The 22,704-nt window shown below is 41.2% G+C and overlaps 1 protein-coding gene across 2 annotated transcripts in view; it reads right to left on the bottom strand.

The window, feature by feature from the left end:
• Window positions 1–22,704, bottom strand: part of RAB31 (RAB31, member RAS oncogene family) — a 151,515-nt gene that overhangs the window by 30,120 nt on the left and 98,691 nt on the right. For both annotated transcript variants that reach the window (XM_005587186.5, XM_074022931.1), the window contains 2 exons: window positions 20,699–20,770; window positions 19,566–19,672 (listed from right to left, as the gene is read on the bottom strand). In XM_005587186.5, coding sequence (XP_005587243.1) covers window positions 19,566–19,672; window positions 20,699–20,770 — 179 coding nt within the window. The remainder of the gene's footprint in view (window positions 1–19,565; window positions 19,673–20,698; window positions 20,771–22,704) is intronic.

Genomic DNA, 22,704 nt, shown 5'->3' with positions numbered 1-22,704 from the left:
CTGCCAGTATGCCATCTGTCTCATAAAAAGCTCCTAAAGGGATTGACTTTACCCTATTTATAAGTCAATAAAATCATCTGATATAGTCAATGGATGCTGACAGAAGACCCAAGAATTCTGGGTCAGAGACAAAGAATTTTATGACTCTTTTGGCACTGTTTTAAAACCAAAGTTTATTCCAGCCAATTTACTGTGCTATTTTCTAATAACAGCTCATAGATCAGATATGGCCTATGTCTTCCTATCCATAACAAACACAATGATGTTGAGGTAAGAGACGCCCTTTTTCTAAATGAAAATGAAATACTTGCCCTGCGTACTTATGGAGGCCCAGAAATGTGGAAATTGTGTATTTGCAAGAATTATATTAAACAATCTTTACTTGAAAAATAGTACCTTACTCCTAATGCCATCTATCAGACATCAATATAAGCAACTTCAGCATCAACTAATGAACTAAACTAACAAGAGATCAATCAAAAGTGCCTTAAAGGGAGCAGCACTGGCTGATGTTCTGCCACAGCTCTGGGCGTTCAGGACCTGGTTACAGGGAAAACAGAATCAAACCAGCAGGTACTCTGGACCCGAACCCTCACATCATGATCCACCTCCCTTCTGGGGGCCCTGTCGGCCCATGGTCCCCCGGACACTTCTGGGCCCCTGTGGGCTGCAGGCAGAACCCCAGGAGCCAAAGCACCACCCTGGAGAGGCTGGAACGTGGCCTCAAAATCAGCCGGCTTCTGCCTGCTGTGGTCATTTTCTTCCCGGAGCGCCTGGAGCGCTCTCAGCGGACACAGCGGCCATCCAGCCTTCCTGGGCCATTTTCTCACAGAAGAAGATCTCCCTCTGAAAACTGGAAGTGTCTTTTTTCGGTTCCTGGGCCAGGTCTTGGGCCATCTTCTTGTAGTGGTCGCAAGTCTGACACACGCGGTTCACGTTTTCGTGCACCTTTCGAAGTCTCTGGTCGAGGCCCAGGCAGTAGGCGTCCTCCTCCGTGGACTCCCGTGAGACCCCATCATGGGTTCTCGGTGCAGTGTAGGCAGCGGGAACCCTCAGCTGCAGTTTTGGGAACTCCCTTTCCAGCTGTGCCCTCGTGCCCTGCAGAGAGGCCTGCCCGCTGGGCAGACTTTGGACTTCCGCTGTGAGTTCTTTACACCTTTGGATTTCTTCCCAGGATTGCATGTCTGCTTTTCCAGTCTCCCCCTCAGGATATTCGAAAGACACACCTAAGTCACCATCATCATCCACTCTTCAGAGGGACTGCTAGCCGGGATGCTGAGGGACCGCCATGTCCTGCTTCCCTGTCCCCCACCATCGCCAAGTCCTTGTCCTCCACGTGGTCCCTACTGTCCTCGAGCAGATGCTCAGAGGAGTGTGGGCCAGGAAGGTCTGCACTTCACTCCAACATTTGCGGCCTGTTCCACTCCTGCCCCTGCCTGCTCCGGCCTTTCCTTCTTCTCCTCCTTTGCCTGCAAGTGTTGCCTCCGTCTGGCAATTTCTTGGCCAGGCAGCTCTGCAGGTTACTGACGGGCCGTGCTGTCATTCAGATCGTCCACGGTTTACCCCTGAAGATCTCTGTGCTGTGCCGTGCGGGGCGTACTTTGCGTTGGTCATTCTGTCTGTGCTGTGCCGTGCGGGGCGTACTTTGCGTCGGTCATTCCGGGATGTTCCGGAGGTTGTTTTGTCATGCTTTTTTTCAGAAGCTCATCTGGACCCTGCTGGGAATTCATTTCCTTTTGAACCTTTTGAACCCTCGAGTGAGGGTTTGGAGCAATCGAGGACTGGCCTCTGGCATGGGCGATATGAGGCCACCATCGGCCTGGGGTGCTGGCTGCCTCTTGGCCCTGGCCTTTCCGTGGACCTCACCCTGGGCTGAATCCCTTTGGGCCAGCTCTTCCTTTCTTGTCACCGCATGTCACCTCCTGACCATAAAGGCCACCAGAGCAGTGCACGCCCAGATCACTCAGCATATCCATAGAGTTACTGACACTAGTCCCAGGATTCTGTACATCACTAGCACTGCCACCCACAGGGGGCTAGTAACAGCTGAGTAGGCATTTCGTGGCAGGCGGCAGCCCTCCGTGGCTCCCGAGGGCTCCACAGCTCTGCCTCCACTTGCCAGTGGTCTGTGGGCCACAACTGACCACTTGGAATCCTGCAGAGCGTTCTGTCTCTAAGACAGGCAAGGGCCCACCACCCAGGGTAGACCATCATGGGCTGCGGGGAGGGGAGGCACCCCGTGTTCTAGAAAACTGTGTCCCTGATTTTGCTGTGCAAATAGAAAGCGGAATTACTTATGCAATGCCCTGGGGAGTGGAAAGACCTCAGGGCAGTCCTCAGCTCAGGCCACTCCAGGCTCCACTTGTCCCTACAGCATAGCCATACGGCATAGGGTCAAAGCAGGGCCATGCCACAGCCCTGTGTCCACACACGATCCTCTCAGGGCAGCATGGTGGCCTGTCCCTGCTGAGGCTCATTACCCTGATTTCAAGTTCCCTTCTGCTGCAGGGAAGCCTGGTCCTGCCTACAAAGAAGCTGTCTACTGCTAGGCTGAGCTCCTTGAAGAAGGGACTCTGTTTCCTGTGGAGTCCTAGTTAGGGAAAAGGAGTCAGGCTGACTATAGGGCCGAGCCAAAAATATACAAGATAAACCTGAAACAGCTTGTTGTGCCAGAAAGTAAGAAAGTGCTCAAAAACCAAAATGACAGGCGAATGTCAAAGGGACAGAGGAACCAACAGAAAGAAACCCCAGTGGCCAAAGCTGGAACCATTTGAGCAATGAAATACATAACATAGTTCTGCATCATAACCCAAAGTACAGCATCAGCCCAGTCTCCACCAGACCGTAACACGTCCACACCCACAAGTCTATGTGCTCATAAAATCTTTTCTGGGGCCCACAAGTATTGATTAAAGATCCCAGAGCGTAAGTCCAGACTGTTTATCAAGACCGATGATAAGGTATCATAATTAAGTTAGTGCAGTGTTGGTTTAAGGATGGCTAAGTCAGCCAGTGGAACCGCAGAGACGGCCCGAGAAACACTGTGTACATGACGCGTGACGTATAACAGCTAATACTGCAGGTCAGTAGGAAAACAGTGGACTGTACAACCAATGATGCTGAGACAACTGGGTGTCTACATGGGAAAAATTAAGCAGCATACATATCAAAATCCATTTTGAGGGATTTGAAGACAGATAGGAAAACCAAAACTGTAAAGCTTATGAAAGATAGTTAATATTAGGGGAGTAAGTTAATATTAGGGGAATAACTTCCTGATCTTGGAGGTATGGAAATATTTTTAAAATAAGATTTCTTAAAATCAGGCTCTTCCCCCCCAAAAAATAAACCATAAAGAAAAAAATTGATAAATCATGTTACATAAAAATTAAGGACTTCTGATGATGAAAAAACAACACAGCCAGGTATGGTGGCATGCACCTGTAGTCCTAGCTACTCGGGAGGCTGAGGCAGTAGAATCACTGAGCCCCAGAGTTCTGGGCTATAGAGCACTATGTCAATCGGGTGTCTGCACTAAATTTCATGGCAATATAGTGACCTCCCAGGCGTGACGGACAATCAGGTTGCCTAAGGAGGGGTGAACTGGCCCAGGTAGGACACAGAGAAGGTCGAAACTTCAGTGCTGATCAGTGGTGGGATTAGGCCTGTGAATAGCCACTGCACACCGGCCTGGGCAACATGGCAAGACCCTGTCTCTTAAAAAATGGAAAAAAGAACTGGGTTTGGTGGTTCATGCCTATAATCCCAGAGCTTTAGGAGGTCGAGGTCGGAGGATCCCTTGAGGCCAGAAGTTTGAGACCAGCCTTGGCAACACAGCAACACTCCCATCTCTACAAACACATAAAATTTTTTTTAAAAATTGGCTGGGTATGGTGGTGCACACCTATAGTCCTAGCTACTTGGGAGGCTGAGCAGGAGGATTGCTCAAGCCCAGGAGTTCAAGGCTCCAGTGAGCTATGCACTCCAGCTGGGCAACTACCTAAGACCCTATCTCTAAAATAACAATAATAATGTTTTGAAAGCAAAAGACAACATAAAGAAAATGAAAAGACCTAAATTTGAAGATGATAGTTTCAACACATAGAGATAACAAAAGAATAGCATCAAGTACGTATTTTTTAAAATCCTAAAAATAAACAAGATTATGGTAAACAATCCAATAGAAAAAAAATGGCAAAGATTTGAACAGGCACTTCACAGAAGAGGAAACTTAAATGGCCAATAAATATATAAAAAGATGATAACTTTATAGATAATTAGGAAAATGCACATTGAAATGACTGTCAGATATCACTATATGCCCTGAAGGATCACAATTCTGAAGCATGGCAAGGATGCAGAGCTGCAGGAAGGCTCACACACGATTGGCATATTCCATGCCACCGTGAAAGACACTGGCATTACCTAGTAAGACTGAGGGTGTGCACACCCTGAAACTCAGCAATTCAACTCTTACCTACTCCAGTCCAGAGAAATGCTTACACATAGCAATATATGCACAAGAACGTTCAAGCAGCAATGTTCATAACACCACGCCAGAAATAACTCAAATATCCACCAATAGAATGAAAAGATAAACTGTGTTCCACTCATAAAACAGAACAGTAGACAGCAATGAATATGTAGACACCACAGCTAACCTCTATCAGGTGAATCTGACAAGCATGCTGAGTGAAAGACACGTCATCACATGACACATACAGTCTCATTCCGTTTACAAAGTTCAAAAACGGGCGCATCTACTGCTTGGAAAATGTAAACGTAGGTGTAAAGCATAACGAAAACAAGTGGTTATCATCAAAGTGAGAAGAGTGGTTACTTCCGGGTGGAGAGACGGGGATACGATTGGGGAAGGGGGTTCTGTGGCACAGTTACACAGCTGTTTATTTTATTACCACAATATTCCTTACAATATGCATGTTTTATATATTCTTCTTTAAGAATTTTTGTAATTAAGAAAGAGATATTCCAGATGCCTTTGCTGGGTTCTCTGGGCAGCTCAGTCTTCGGCTCCCTCCTTCCTCCTTCGATAGCAGCAGGTGAATGGGCGGGGCCATCTGCACCGCATCGCTCGCAGAACACGGACAGGCACATCTCAGAGCACACACGTTTTCACAGCACAGGCTCTATTCCTCCTCGTTATCTCACATAAGGAAAACGCTATGTGCATTTAACACTTGCCATGATGTTCACTGATGTTCACTGGCTTTAGTGCTTTTAGTATTTGGAATAAATTGGATTTTTAGGGTACAGCGTTTCAAATTCTGTTCTTTGGTTTGTATAATTTCTAAGAAACTTCCCTACTCAACTGTGGCTCACTATCAAGGCCGGAATGAGTTATGGAGTCACAAGTAAGAGATGAAGGCAATTTAATTTATTATTCGTAGTAAAAAGTATTTATTTCCAAATGTATTTTTAATCTGCTAAAAACCACAGTTTTATCCAAAAATGTAAAACAACTGAGGAGATGGCTGGTGGTGTTTCTATCTTGACTGTGTACACTGTGGAAGTACAGGTCTGCCCTGGTTTCCAGCTCTAGATTGCACAGGAAATTGCATGAATCACGCACGTAAGACACTAGACCGGCTCCCATAGCCTCCTTGGAGGATGGCCAATAGGTTTGATCTCTTTAACTGGCAGTGACTACCTGAGGCATTGCACTAAGGAGGAGCCTGGGGCCACAACAGGCTCAGAAGAAAACAGTGTTCTGACTGCCTGGCAATGGGGAAGCTGAGGCAGGAGCCATCCTGGTCAGCACATCAAGCCCACCCACTCTGCATGCTTTTGAGACCCACACCATCCAGCCGTCTTTCCCACTATTCCCCAGGGCAGGCGCAGGGTAGATATTCTTGAAGGCCCCTCCCTGCCAACACGTGCCAAGCTCACTCCCACCTCCAGGCCTTTGTCCCAGATCTTCCCCCTTCCTAGAATTTCCTCCTCCAACACATCCGTAACTGCCTGTGGCACATGCCCCACCTGGGACACATGTTGTCCCATGCCTTTCCTAGTCATAACAGATGATTCTGAACTCTCTCTTTCCTGAACTCCTCTGTCCTTTCTGGACTGCATCAGACCAACTGGAACTTTATTAAATATAGTCTTATATCGCTCATCAGATATTTCCCCACCCCCTTTCTTGGCTGCCCAAATAGAAGTAAACATTAATAGCTCGAAGGAAAAGACTGTCTCTTTTCTATTCTCACAGCACTTTGCTGCCACAAAAGAACCACCAAAACGTATTTGCTAATCGAATGACTGAGAGCTAACAGGACTAATTTCCTTCCTCCTACCCTACCCTGTTTTCACTGCTAACACCAGATGCCCTTTTTCTTGGTGTACAACCTCTACTCCAGTAAGGAATTCTGGACTCCCTGGCAGCAGTCCCACCCATCCCTCCCAGTGTTTCTGTAAGAGGCACCAGAGTGCTTCCGTAAGATCTTAGAGACCATGATTCCTTCCCTCAGAAGAGGCAAGAGTGCACGAGAACCGCCCCTGAGCATCTCCTGGGTTGTATTTATGGGGAGGGTAGGAGGAATCTTGGGCAGAGGCAGCCAGTGACAGCAAAGCCATCTCAAGGTCATTACCCACCACCTCTGAGAAGAAGGTTCTCCCACTTCCCAACCCAGCCCCCATCGTCACTATTGTTGGGTAACTTCCCACTGCTACCACTTGTAAAATAAACTAGGTCTGAGGGGTTTTCTCCCATCAGCACTTCCCGATCCCTCCCTCATCCTTCTGATTCATTCGTGGCCCTAAATATACCAGTGAGAGGTGGAATTCCAAGGAAATGCGAACAGGAGACCCCTGAGGCTGAAACGCAGTTCCATTAGAAGCCATGATATGAAGGCAATGTCCAAAAATGGCCAGGAAAGCCTGAAAGAGTTTCAAATTGGGAAGAGTCAAAGGGGATTTGTGTAGAGCCAAGAATTCAAAATCAACAAAACAAGATCAAGCAGAAGAAATGTAGAACTAGAACCTGCTACGCGGAATAGATGGGGTTGGAGTAATTTCTCCCAAGAAATGACTTATTATGGCAGCCATAGGTCAAGGCTGCCCATGCTTGTCAGAGGAAATGTGGGGGAGTGATTCTTGCTTAAGGGCCAGGGGGGGATAGGACATGAACTTCTTCCTCTGACCTTCCCTCCTTCGTGGAGGATCCTGGCCACATGGCCCTAAAGCAGATGGTTCCTGAAATACCTGCAGGTCCTCTCACAGAGGTCCCAAAGCCAGGTGACCTTAACCCCTTACCCAAGCCAAAGGCAACAAGCACAGGCTGGATATAAGGGAGCTGAACCATCCAGAATAGGGACCACACATTACTCCAGCTTCACAATAATTTTGAGTAGAGGAAGATTTTGTTTAGGGTTGTTCAAAATAGGAAAATCTTTCACCAAGATCAGGAACCTAGAAAAATATCCAAGCTAAACAGGGGAGCCCCATATTAATTTGCACCCAATCACATCTCTTCTCCTGGTGATTATGAGTGTGGGGTGTGAAGGGGTCGGGGCAGAGAGGCCCTGGAAATGCTTTGGAAGAGATTAAAGATGCAGGGCCAATGGTGTCAGTTTGGTGTTTTGTGTGTGTGTGTGTTTTAAATAATTTCAACTTTTTTGTTTGTTTGTTTGTATTTTGAGACAGTCTCACTCTGTCACCCAGGCTGGAGTGCAGTGGTGCGATCTCAGCTCACTGCAACCTCTGCCTCCTGGGTTCAAGCAATTCTCATGCCTCAGCCTCCCAAGTAGCTGGGATTACAGCCATGCACCATCACACCCAGCTAATTTTCGTATTTTTTGTAGAGACGGGGCTTCGCCATGTTGGCCAGTCTGGTCTTGAACTCCCAACTTCAGGTGAGCTGCCCACCTCGGCTTCCCAACGTGTTGGGATTACAGGTGTGAGCCACCCTGCGCAGCCAATAATTTCAACTTTTATTTTAGATTCAGGGGGGTACACGTGCAGGTTTGTTACACAGGCATGCTGAGTGACACTGAGATTTGGGGTACATTTGATTCTGTCACCCATGTACTGAGCACAAGAGGAAGTTTTGCAACCGCCCCCCACTCCTTCCTGCCTCTGAAGCCCCCAGTGTCTGTTCCCATCTTTATGTCCATGAGTGCCCAATGTTTCCTTCCCCTTATAAGGGAGAACATGCAGTATTTGATTTTCTGTTCCTGGATTAATTTGCTTAGGATAATGGGTGCCACTTTTGAATCCTGAAAGATGATGAGTCATTGTTTTCATCTCCAGGAGGCCTGAAGGGCAAGAGAGAAGCCCAGACAGTGCGGCCTGCAGTCAGAGACCTGGACAGATGCCAGCATGGATTCTGGGACTTCCTCATTCTTCTCCACCGTAAACCTCTACTGCCGAAAGCAATGCTTTTCCAAGAATGACCCTTGGACCACTTGTAAAAGGATCACTTTTTAAAATGCACATATCCTCGCCTCCTTCTTCCTATTGAATCCGAATCTCTGGACCTGGTTCCTAGAACTAGAATTTTTAACAAGTGCACTATGGTTTCTTAAATTCATGAAAGTTTTAAAACCACTGAGGCAAGGTTACAACCTATTTCTCTTTTTGTTCTTTGCAAGACTCAACTGCCCTGCTTTTTCTGCCAGACCCAGGAAAAGACCATGCGGTCTCCTGTTGGGCTCCCCAGACTTTCTGAGACAAAGTTTTCTTTTCTGTTTAGACCCTAGGCCAATCCGCCCTCCTAGAATAGCAGAGACCTTGAATTAGCCCCATGCCATGTGCTACTTGTTCAGAAACTTGCTGCCAGCCCCAGCTCAGCATGCAGACTAGGTTCTCCTGCCATCTTGACCAGGCAAGTCAGCTGGTACCCCAGATCCTGTGGATTCAATCCATTTAAGGTTCTTATTTTCTTGCAACTCTGTCAGTCCCTTAAATGTCCCCAACTTTGCAAGCCTAACTGCAGCATCAGCAGATGGCGGAGGGAACAGAATGGCCTGACCCACCAGGAACTGCACATTCTCCACCCCTGGGAGCAGCGGCCACAACATTCACCCGGAGGGAGAAGGGCAGCAGGAAGGACGGGGGTTACAGCCCTGAGCACCTACTCTGTGAAAGTCCAGGACAGTCTTCTCACATTCCACTTTGCTTTCATGCCTCGAATTCAGAGGGACCATACATTACTTCAGTTTCACGATAATTTGAGCAGAGGAAGATTTTGTTTAGGGTTGTTCAAGACAGGAAAATCCCTCACCAAGATCAGGAACCTAGAAAAAAAATCCAAGCTAAAAATCCTGAGTGTACCTGACCAGATGCCTCTGAATGCCTTCCACTCTGGGAGTGGGGCGGACCTTTGTACTGTCTTCTGGAACATGCAAGAAGATGAAACACACTGAACAGGCATCTCTGCCAAGTACTTCTGCACTCAAATGCCTTCAGTAGGCTGAGCCAAGGTTGGAGGGCTAATTCCACTTCCATCCAGCACATTCTCAAAATATGCCAGGCAGAGCTCCTTCCAAGGATCGACAAGCTTACACAACCAAAGTGTGTTGGATGAGATCAGTTCCACCAACACACACACACACCCCTACACACACACATCTACACACACACCCCTATACACACATCTACACACACGCTCATACACACATACATGTACACACACATACACATCTACACACACACATCTACATACACACATATCTACACACACATACATATCTACACACACACTCATACACACATACACATCTACACACACATATCTACACACACGTACATATCTACACACACACTCATACACACATACATCTACACACACATACACATCTACACACACACACACATCTACATACACACATATCTACACACACACATATCTACACACACACTCATACACACATACATGTACACACACATACACATCTACACACACATATCTACACACACGTACATATCTACACACACACTCATACACACATACATCTACACACACATACACATCTACACACACACATCTACATACACACATATCTACACACATACATATCTACACACACGCTCATACACACACATGTACACACACACACATCTACACACACATCTACATACACACATATCTACACACACATACATATCTACACACACACTCATACACACATACACACACATACACATCTACACACACATATCTACACACACGTACATATCTACACACACACTCATACACACATACATCTACACACACATACACATCTACACACACACACCTACATACACACATATCTACACACATACATATCTACACACACACTCATACACACATACATGTACACACACATACACATCTACACACACATATCTACACACACACACACATATATCTACACACACACACACACACACATCTACATACTGTCCTGCTACAACCCCCAGTGAAAAATCAAACACAGTTTTCTGGGAATTACAGGAGAGCAAAGTACTTTGGGATTAGAGTAAAAGAAGGTCAAGCTCTGAATAAGGTCTGGGGTTTAGAGGTTTGGCTAACTCCCCAGAAAGATTGTATCAGCAGGCAGAATCTGGAGCAGCCAGATTGCTGACCAAGAACCGATTCCCCTGCCATAGAAACGTGTCAACAAGCTGGTGCCCACTAGGTTCCCAGGCCCTATCACTTACCGACTATTCCTGTCTCACAGGAAACAGACACCCTGGGCAGAGACCCAGGCAGCAGGCTTCCCTTTCCCTCCTTCCTAAACGGGAGTTTTTAATACAGTTACCCTGTTTATCTTTTGTACCTTAGGTGTGCTGGAGATGGTTCATTTAATCATTTGGCCCAGTGTGCTTATAAAACTTTGGTCAAATACATTCCCCTTTGCAATTTTTGCCATATGTATATAATATATATAATGCATATATATTACACATACCCTCACCTCACTGTTCTAATATTTATTATTTTTATCTAAATCAACTTTTTGTTAATCAGATTTTTTACTGAGATAACCGTAGATTCATTTACATGCAGTTGTAAGAAACAGTACCAAGCGATTCCTCATACACTTTGCCCAGTTTCCCTAAATGGTCACATCTTGAAAAACTATGGTATAATATCACAAAGAGGACATTGTCATTGTTGCATTCTATCTTATTCAGATTTCTCCAGTTTTACTTGTATGCACTTATGTATGTGAGTTAAGCTCTATACAATTTTATCACCTGTGTAGGTTCCTGTGTCCACCACCACAGAGAAGACACCAAGCAGTGCCAAAGCCACAGGGTCCCTTATGCTGCTCTTTCAAATCCATGCCCACTTTCCTCCCCGTCCCCCACCCCTACTTCCCCTTACCACAGCCCCTGGCAATCAGTAATCTATCCTCTATTTCTAAAATGTTATATAAATGGAACCACGCACTGTGAAACCTTTGGGACTGGCTTCATTCACTCAGCACAATTCCCCTGAAGATGCACTCGAGCTGTGCATATCAGCAGTTTGCTTCCTTTTAGTGCTGAGTAGTAGTCCACGGTACGGATGCACCACAGTTTGTTTAGCCATTCGTAGCTGAAGGACATCTGGGCTGATCCCAGTTTAGGACTATTACAAATAACGTGTCTATGAATATTCATGTGCAGGTTTTGTGTGAACATAAGTTTTCATTTCTCCAGGATAAATGCCCGAGAATGTGATTGCTAGGCCATATGGTAACTGCATGTTTAGTTTTATAAGAAACTGCCAAACTGTTTCCCAGAGTGGCTGTGCCATTTTGCATTCACACCAGCAATGTATGGATGACTCAGTTTTTCCATATCCTCACCAGCATTAGGTGTTGTTGCTGATTTTTATTTTAGCCATTCTGATAGGTTTGATGATGATATTGAACGTCGTTTTACATCCTTCCTCACCATCTTCTATTCTCTCAGGTGAAATGTCTATTTATGTCTTTTGCCCATTTTAAAATTTTTTTCATATAAGTTTTGTGAGTTCTTTATACAGTCTACATACTAGTCCCTTATAGATATATAGTTTGCAAATATTTCCTCCTAGTCTGTAGCTTGTCTTTCATCCTCTTCACACATCAATATTTCACAAATATTTTTAAGTTTTTAAATTTTAAGGGTGTCCAATTTATCAGTATTTCCTTATATGAACTGTGCTTTTACTAAGTCTAAGAACTCTGCCTAACCCCACATCTTTAAATTTATTTTCTTTTAGAAGTTTTTCTAAAAGTTTTAGGGGTTAACATTTTACATTAAAGCCTGTGATTCATTTTAGACTAATTTTATATAAGTTTGAGGTTTGTTTTTGTTTTGTCTATTGATGTCCGATTACTCTATTTGTTGAAAAGGTCATCAGTTGAATTGCTTCTTCTGTTGAACTACCTTTGCATCTTTGTCAAAAAATCAGTTGAGCATATTTGTGTAGATTTATTTCTGGGTTCTCTATTCTGTTCCATTGATCTATGCATCCATCCACTGCCAATACCATACGGTCTCGATTACTGTAGCTATATAGTAAGCCTTCATATAGAACAGAGTGATTCTTTCCATTATATCCTTCTTTGTCAGTATTGTTTTAGCTATTCAGTGTCTGTGATTTTCCATATAAATTTTAGAATAGGCTTATTTATCTTTACAAAAAACCTTGCTAAGATTTGACAGAAACTTCATTTAAACCTATAACTCAATTTGAAGAGAATGAACATCTTTACTATGTTGAGAATTTCAATTCATGAACATAATATGTCTCTCCATTTATTCAAGTCTTATTTGACTTCTTTTATCAACATTTTGTACTTTTCAGCATACAGCTCCTATATATGTTTTGTTAAATATATGCCTAAGTATTTCATTTTCTTTGGAGCAATTGTAAAGAATACCGTGTTTTAAATTTCAGTTTCTGCATATTTATTGTTAGTATTAATATATAGAAATCGGATTGATTTTTCCATGTTGCTTTTGTATCCCACAACTTTGCTGAACCCACTTAGTATTTTTAGAACTTTTTTGGTATATTCTTTGGGCTTTTCTGTGTAGATAATCGTGTCATGTGCACAAATCAACTTTTTTAATATTTTAAAATAAATTTTATATCACTGTCATAAACGCAACACTAGTGTCAACTATCATAAAGAGAATGTAATCCTAAAAATAAATATGATAAGGACAAAATATAATTAAACTCTAGTTAGAGACAGTTGTCTGCAGAGGGCCCTCAATCTTAGATTTTTCTCTCTCTAAGGGAGAATAGCAAGTATAAAAATAGGTGTTAAAAACTTAGTGGCATCAGGCTCACTTGGAACATTCCCCAGGACACACCATATACTAAGCCATAAAACAAGCCTCAGTAAATGTAAAATAATTAAAATCATACAAAGTATGTTTCAGATTACAATGGAATTAAATTAGAAATGATGAAAAGTCAAAATTTGGGAATTGCACAAATATGTGGAGATTAAACAATATGCTATTAAATAAATAACGGGTTAGAACACAAATTAGAAAATATTTTAAGATTAGTTAAAAACAACATATCAAAACCTATGAGATGCAGCTAGAGCAGTGCTTACAGGAAAATTTATAACTATAAATGCCTACATTCAAAAAGATCTCAAATAAATATGCTAACCTTTCTCCTTAGCGAACTAGAAAAAGAGGAACAAAGCAAATCTGAAGCAAACAGGAGGAAGGAAATAACAATTAGAGGATAAAGAAATGAAAGAGAAAAACAATGAAAAGAAATAACTAAAAACCACTGGTTCTTTGAAAAGGTCAACAAAACTGACAAACTATTGGCTAGACTGAATGAGAAAAAAAGAGAGAAGTTTCAAACTTCTAAAATTAGGAATGGAAAAGGAGACATCACTACTGACCTTACACAAATTAGAAGGATTATTTAAATGGTCGTGGGATTAAGAAAAAAAGATTATAAGAGAATACTATGAACTACACAGCAAATTAGATAACACTTAAAGAATTGACATCATACAAACTAGACAATTTGTGCATTAGTAAAATAATACCTGCAATTTAAAGATATAAAGTTTGTTTAAATTAATGAGTTTTAAAATGAAACAAAAAACCTAATTGGTCATTTGGGAGGGTATTATAGAATCATTTCATTACTTTAAAACCTTCTAAATACAGAATATATCAAACATTTTCCTTCCCTTTCATACTCTTTCATATACACTGTACCTCAGTATAATTAAATATTGTAGTTGATTTGAGGAAGTTTCTCTATGGATGCACTGCATGCAACAAATGAAGAAGGAAAGACAGAATTTGAATGTCACCATTTTGCTAACCATAATCACTTAATAGATTACCAACAGTTAGACTCTGACCAAGTCTAAATCTAACAATTTATTTAAAGGGCATAGGGGAAAAAGTTAAATAACACCGTTAGGAAACAACAAGGAAAATTCAGACTTCATAAAGCTGTGTAGGAGAGATGAATCTGTTTATTCAACAAATCAATTTCAAAGGGAAAAAAGGCAGGGTAGGGGTAACCCATGGACTAAAAGATTGACATGTAACTGCCATTCATTGCAACGTATAGACTCCATTTTTCCGGATTCAAACAAAGTGCATTTTAACACTGTATAGTTGATATTAAGGAACCATTTAATTTTTTACATGTTATCATATAGTATTGTCATGTGTTTTAAAACACAATGCTTATCTTTCAAAAAATAAATCTAATATAAAATTTAAAAAAAGAATTGACATCATGGAGACCAGGTTGATGTAGAGAAACAAAAAGAAATGACATCAATCCTTCACAAACTCTTCTAGAAAACAGAGGAGGTGGGAACTCTTACCAACTCATTCTATAGGACTGTTATTGCCCTGATACCAATGCTAGACAAAGATATTGTAAGAAATGGAAACTACAGACTAATATCCTTTAAGAATATAGACATAAAAATCCTTAACAAAACACTAGCAAACTAAACCCAGCAATGTATAAAAAGGATTATGCATCATGACCAAGTGTGATTTATCCCAGGAATGCAAGACTAGTTTAACATCCAAAAATCAATTAACATGTAATTACATATGCAAAAATTGTTTTGGAAAAAATCCAACATTCGATCATGACAAAAAACCTTCAACAAACTAGGAACAGAAGGAAACTTCTTCAACAGAATAAAAAGGATATATGTAAAACCAGGTAGTGTGATACTTACTGGAGAAAGACTAAATGCTTTATCCCTAAGATCAGGAAGAAACAAGAATGTGCACTCTCATTACTTTTACTCCAGATTGTTTTAGAGATTCCAGCCAGAGAAATTGGTCAAGAAAAAGAACTAAAAGGCACCCATATCGGAAAGAAAGAAGTAAAATAGTCTTTATTCCCAGATAATATAATCTCATATATAGATAACTCCAGATAATTTACTAAAAAACAACTAAAATTAATAAACGAGTTCAGGAAAGTTATAGGATACAAGATAAACATACAAAAGTCAATTGTATTTCTACACACTAACCAAAAGCAATGCCATAAATAAGAAAACAATCCCATTCACAATACCATCAAAAAATATCAAATACTTAAGAATAAATAAAACAAATGCAAGACTTGTAAACTGAAAGCTATAAAACGTTGCTAAAAGAAATTAAAGAAGACGTAATAAAATGAAAAGACATTTCACATTGATGGATGGGAAGACTTAAAATTGTTAAGATGGGATTAACACTTGAATTGGTCTAAAGACTCAACATAATTTCTATTAAAATCAAAGTTCCCTTTTGTTTCTCAGAAATTAAGAAATAGATCCTAAAATTCATATGAAAATGTTAAGGGTCCAGAATAGTCAAACAATCTTGAAAAAGAGAACAAAGTTGAAGGACTCACAATTTTTAATTTCAAACTTACTACAAAGCTACAGCAATCAAAATAGTATAACACTAGTGTCAGGACAGATGTGTAGATCAACTAATAAAGTTAAGAGGATAAAAAATAAGACCACATTCGTGGTTGACTAGTTTTAGACAAAAGTACCCCAAAAGATTCAATGGGAGAGAAACTATCTCTTCAACAACTGGTGTGGGGGTAATTAGATATCCACATGGAAAAAGATTAATTTGGACCCCTATCTTACATTACATACAAAAAGTAACTCAACATGGATGACAGACCTAAATGTAAGCACTAAGAAAACATGAATAAATATTTGTGATGTCCATTTAGCCAATCACTTGTGAACAAGAGATAAAAGAAAAACATGATAAGCTGGACATAAACTTTTGCACACAGTAAAAATTGTGAAAAGACAATCCACAGAATGAGAGGAAATATTTGCAAATTATATGTTTGATAAGAGACTTTTATTCAGAGTACATAAAGAACCCTTACAACTCAATAATAAAAAGACAATCCAACTAAAAATTAGGCAAAGGACTTGAAGAGACATTTCTCCAAAGAAGATATACAAATGGCCAATAAACATATGAAAAGATATTTACTATAACATTATTAGTCATTAGGAAAACCACAATGACACAATCTCACACCCCCTGGGATGCCTATAATCAAAAAGGCAATAAATGTTGGTGAGGATATGGATATCTTGCAGTTACTTTGGAAAACAGTTTATGAGTTCCTAAAATTATTAAAAAGAGTTATCATATGACACAGAAATGCCACTCCTAGGTACATAGCCTAGAGAGATGACAACATACATCCACACAAAATTTGTACATGATTGTTCATAGAAACATTTTTCATAATAGCAAAAAGGTAGAAGCAATTCAAATGTTAATGTGTAAATGAATAAATAAAATGTGGTATATCCATACAATGAAATACCATTCAGTCATAAAAATGAATGCATCACTGACACATGCTTAACTGAAAGAAGGTGGTCACAAAAGACCACATATTGTATGATTCCATTTATGCAAAATGTCCAGAAAAAGCAAATTTAGGGGAACAAAAAGGTAGATTAGTGATTACCAGGACTGGAAGGAGTTGGAAATTGAGAGTGAGTATAAATGGGCATGACGTTCTTCACAGAGTGACGGAAATGTTCTAAAATTAGATATGAGATGATTGTACAACTCTAAAAATACACTAACAGTCATTGAACGGTACACTTAAAACAGGTGATCGTGATGTTTTGTAATTTACCTCAATACAACATATTAAATGTCTAAAAATTTACAATGAATTAGTGTCCAACTAGTCTTTCTCACTGACCTAATCAGAGTTTTAAAGGCAGTCAGCTTCTTGTTGCCTGATTCAATAACGCGTACCATCTAAAATAACTGTGTATAACAAAAGATATACATGCCACACTTTAAAACACAACTACAGGATCTCAAGGAGCCACATTCAGACCTCACTGAGGCCAGACAAGAGGAGAAAAGATATTACCAAGGAGGCTGGATGCATGGGACAGTGGCCCCATGACACCACCACTACAGGTAGCAGCTGGATGGCCCTGCATTTTCTCCCACTGGGATAGAGAGGCTGTAAGTTAATTCACAGTTGGAAGTGAGATGAATAGATTATGTTAGCTGGGGCACATTGAAAATTGCACATATAAGAATCAGCTGAGCACAAATCAGAACGCTCATCAAGAAGAATGCTGTACCTGTGCATAAAAGGTGAATTCCACCCCGAAACACAGCGTATCCTTGAGTGCTGGTAGCCACATCTATATGTCACAGATAAGTTTTGTCTGGCCAGGCTACACTTTTCTAGGAGCTATCCCTCTTCAAGACCACCTGCCTTCCCATTCTCATAGTAATGTTGGGAAATACCATCTCGTACTACCAATCCCCTCCTGGCCACACACGCCTGTTCTTAACGTGGGGAGTTCCTCCCTGGCATTTTAGACTGGAAATGAAGACAATGCCAGGCCAGCATCTCTCCAGAGACTAACTCTGGAACATGTCAAATGCCAGAGCTGAGGGCAGTTCTGTTTTTACCATGTGGATAACAGTACCTTCCAATAATTCCCCTTTCTCCTGAATTTCAATTGTGTTTTGGATCCACGTAACCAAGAATCCTAACTGATACTATGCAAGTTTAAATCGTTCTCTGCTTAAATTCTAGTCCATCAGCATTCCCACGATACACAAAACTTGGTTCCACTCAAAGGTGCACATTAGTCCCATAATTAGGGGGTTTTAGAGATAGCACCTTCTCTCAGCAAAGGTTGTCTCTACACACCCACCTCATCCTTCCCATGACCAAGGTTAAGGTGATTCTGCTGGGAACACTAGACAAGCAAGCTGTTTGAGGTTTACAGTAAAGGAGGTGGATATCTGAACTAAGTCTGGGAAGTCTGAAGATCTGTCCAAATCCCAGAAAAATAAACGATTAAGTGGTGTTTATGGCTGTTATTATAAACCAACCAGATGCAAGGTGATACAAACTTTTGAAATCCCAAAGAAACAGAACAATTTGTTAAATGCTATGTTAAGAGCTTTTGCAAGATCCATTTCCATCGACTATTTATTTCGCTTTGGTTTAATCACATTTTGATCAGCAAAACCAGAAGTATGATGTAGTTGTCTTTATAAAAATCAGCTACTAGAATTCCTGAGAATTAAATTAACCGAGAGAATGGAGATACCACAAATTCACTATTTCCTTTTTTAAATAATGTATTTATTTAGTAAAATAGCTAGCTTACCAGGCTAGGCAAAGCTATCATCAAATCTCTAATTCATGTGTACTGGATCCCCACAACCTCCTTTCAGATACGGGAAGTTCAATAACCCAGTACCACTGGGGGAAGTCAAGGTACTCACATACAATGTGTCATATTCTGATTTAAGAACAAAATAGTGAGATTACGTACTTGACTATATTCTTAAGGTAAAATCTAGAACTAAAACAAACAGGTATGCCATGAAAAATTTTAAGAATTCTAATGGTCATTACGATAGGGATGACCATTACCATAGTGTTACTAAAATTGTGCTAGTAGTCATAATGATAATAAAAATGGAAAAAGTAACAATAGAAATAATAAAACCGTTTAGCCCAAAGATATGTAGAGTCAGGGATGTAACTGTGTTATGTACAGGAATTATAATTTTAACATTTATCATTGTATGGTACAACAGATTTGCATTTCCCTATCATTTTCCCTTATTTCTTCTCTGGTTGAATCAATGACACGTTGACTACCACAAGTGAAAGGCCATTAACTATTACACTGAGGGCAGACATAACAAAGGCATGATACCTTTGTACACTCAGGGATGACATTCAGGGATGGAGGATAATATCTACACAAAAGGGCCGGGCGCGGTGGCTCAAGCCTGTAATCCCAGCACTTTGGGAGGCCGAGGCGGGCGGATCACAAGGTCAGGAGATCGAGACCACAGTGAAACCCCGTCTCTACTAAAAATACAAAAAATTAGCCGGGCGCGGTGGCGGGCGCCTGTAGTCCTAGCTACTCAGGAGGCTGAGGCAGGAGAATGGTGTGAACCCAGGAGGTGGAGCTTGCAGTGAGCCGAGATCGTGCCACTGCACTCCAGCCTGGGCAACAGTGTGAGACTCTGTCTCAAAAAAAAAAAAAAAAAAAAAATATCTACACAAAAGATATTAAAATGCGTCTTACCTAATATCTGAGAGGTCGCACTTGTTTCCAGCGATGGCCATTACAATGTTTTCCGGACCATGTTCTTTCAGCTCCTTGACCCATTTCTTCAAGGTATAAAATGAATCCTAAACCAACAGTATACACAAATCATTAGAAAAACCCCTCAATATAATATTTCAACCAAGCAGAAATACAAGCCCAGTACAATTTAATGGAGAAAAATATTTTTAGGAGACTCATGCAGATTAACATACTACCTCTGTCTAGGCACAAAAGTTAATGTTAGCTGAAATACACTTTAATAGACCATGTAAAGTTTTCTAAAATTAAAACTTGATCTAGTTAAGAAAATCATATCAGTGATTTTTCTCCTATAAATAATGTTAACTTAAAATGATTGCCTGGACTCCGCATGAATAAGAATAACAGGACTAAGTAAATGCTCATGCTTACACCAAGAAAGAATCATATATCTCTAGAGTCCTGTCTTCCTGTTGGCCCTTCACTCACAATTGTCCTCTAGAAAACAGGTCAAAGGCAACACACCACATTTAGGTAGAAGTGGTCAGGAACTCGTGGAAGGTAACAGTGATGGGTCATTAAACTGATGGTCTTATGTGCTGAGTCAACACTCCAGAGAAAAAAAGCAAATAATTCAATTTGCAGGAGTGGGAAAAAATGTCATCAAACTACTGCAGTTATTTGTTGATGGAAGTATAAAACCTTCAACATTATAACTAAAAATATATAATATGTACACAAACACACAAAGATTTACTTACACGCACACAAATGTTATGCTTGGCATTTTAAGTAAGTAGTATGATTGAAACACTAATAAAAATAAGTATTCTGTAATTATAAAGCATGCAGAAATTAAAAACGATTTTCCTTTTCTTTAAAAGCTGACATTCTGCAGAATAGTACTAGCAGGCATGACTTTGCCTCTACAGTCAATTTTAAGAATGAATGGTCATTGTTGTTTAATTTAGCAGATAAATATGGGATGCTTTGTTACATATACACGAAATAAACTCAATATATAGTGGCACGCTACTGGGAAGACGCAAGCAGTGACGTCTTTGCTTCAGTCTCTCTAAGAGAGAGAACCACCATAAATGACATCTAAATTCTGAAGGAGACAGTCTTACCTGCTTGGTAATATCATACACGATAACAGCTGCAGCTGAGCCTCGATAGTACATGGGAGCCAATGAATGAAACTGTTTAAGAACAATGAACAGTTTTAGGCCAAAGTGAACAGACTTTATTCAATCCCAAATTAAACATAAAAGTTTTATCCTACATCATCCCTATAGGATCCCTAAATTCCTTCCCCATCTAATTTTTCCAGGGTTCATGTTATTCTTTATTTTATTTTATTTTTTTGAGATGGAGTTTCACTCTTGTCACTCAGACTAGAGTGCAATGGCATAATCTTGGCTCACTGCAACCTCCACCTCCTGGGTTCAAGCGATTCTTGTGCCTTGACCTCCGGAGTAGCCAGGATTACAGGCATGCGCCACCACATCTGGATCATTTTTCTATTTTTATTAGAGACAGAGTTTCACCATGCTGGCCAGGCTGGTCTCAAACTCCTGACCTCAGGTGATCCACCTGCCTCGGCCTCCCAAAGTGCTGGTAATTACAGGTGTGAGCCACTACGCCTAGCCCCAGGGTTCATATTAAATAAGACATTTTCCTCCTCATCAACACATATATATACTTGTGGCTTACTGACCATGAAATCTACTCTTGGGTAAAAGCCAAAAACAAATTTTATTTTAAATGTTACCATCTTGTGAATGTTCTTTTCTCTGCTGCTCATCATTTCTCCAATATGACTGACCGACCCAGGGCAATCTCATTAGAATTATGTAGCAGTAAAGGAAAGAAGTATGGCAAGGAGAGGGAAAGGGAACACTAGCAAAGATCACAGGACCCTTGCTGAGCCGTTAATGAAGACCAATCAGCAAGGGCAGCTTTGGCAGCAGCTGCTTCGGGTCTGGAGGGCTGCCACCTCTCCAACGTGGGGCTTCCTCACCTACCTAAGGTCCACAAATGACAAGACAGCAGAGGAGCTCCATTCCAAAATGTTAACAAAGCAAGTGCCGCTGGTCACTAGCATCGTTCATCCCCAGACAGGGGAGCTCATTAGTCTCAGAATGCATGCACTTCATATGTATTTTGGAGAAGGGTCCAGTCTTAATCTGCATTTTTTTTTAAATTAAAAAGTATCCTGGAGGGGCCGAGTGTGGTGGCTCACGCCTGTAATCCCAATACTTGGGAGGCTGAGGCAAGCAGGATCACCTGAAGTCAGGAGTTTGAGACCAGCCTGGCCAATATCATGAAACCCCGTCTTTACTAAAAATACAAAAATTAGCTGGGCGTGGCAGATGCCTGTAATCTCAGCTACTCGGGAGGCTGAGGCAGGAGGAACGCTAGAACCCGGGGGACAGAGGTTGCAGTGAGCTAAGATTGCAAAACTGCACGCCAGCCTGGAAGACAGAGTGAGACTCAATCTCAAAAAAAAAAAAAAGTATCCTGGAGGGGTTTTGAAAGTCAGTAAGAAAAAGATGGCTTAATAGAAAAATGGACAAAGACATAGATATAGGTAAATCACAGAAGACATAAATTGCCAATAAATATTTTAAAACATGTTCAATTAGAATTGGAGGAACACCAGTAAAAATAAGGAGACACTTATAAATGATTACATCGTAAAAAGATGTGTGATGTTCAGTGTTGGTGTAGGTTTCAGAAGGGAGGCACACATACTCTGTATGGAATGTGCTGAATATCTTCTTTCAGAGCAACTGTTGGTAACATAATCAAAAGTTGAAATGTGTGTCCCATTTGACCCAGCAATTCCACTGAGAGGAACATATACTGGAATGACCATCACACACAGGAAGACACATCCTGTGCTGCATACGGGAGCAAACGGGAATTGACTCATGGTATAATGTTATGAACCGAATGTTTGTGTCTCCCCTAAAATCTATGTATTGAAACCCTAACTCCCAACGTGGTGGTATTAGGAGGTGGGGCCTTTGGGAGGTAATTAGGATTAGATGAGGTCACTGATGGAATCAATCCCTTATACGCAGAGAAGGAGACCAGATTTCTCTTCCCTCCCCGCCCTGCCCCTATGTGA

Source organism: Macaca fascicularis, chromosome 18, assembly GCF_037993035.2.
Source record: "Macaca fascicularis isolate 582-1 chromosome 18, T2T-MFA8v1.1".
Taxonomy (NCBI): Eukaryota; Metazoa; Chordata; class Mammalia; order Primates; family Cercopithecidae; genus Macaca; species Macaca fascicularis.
The sequence above is the reverse complement of the archived record's forward strand: the minus strand, read 5'-3'. Positions and strand labels throughout refer to the sequence as shown.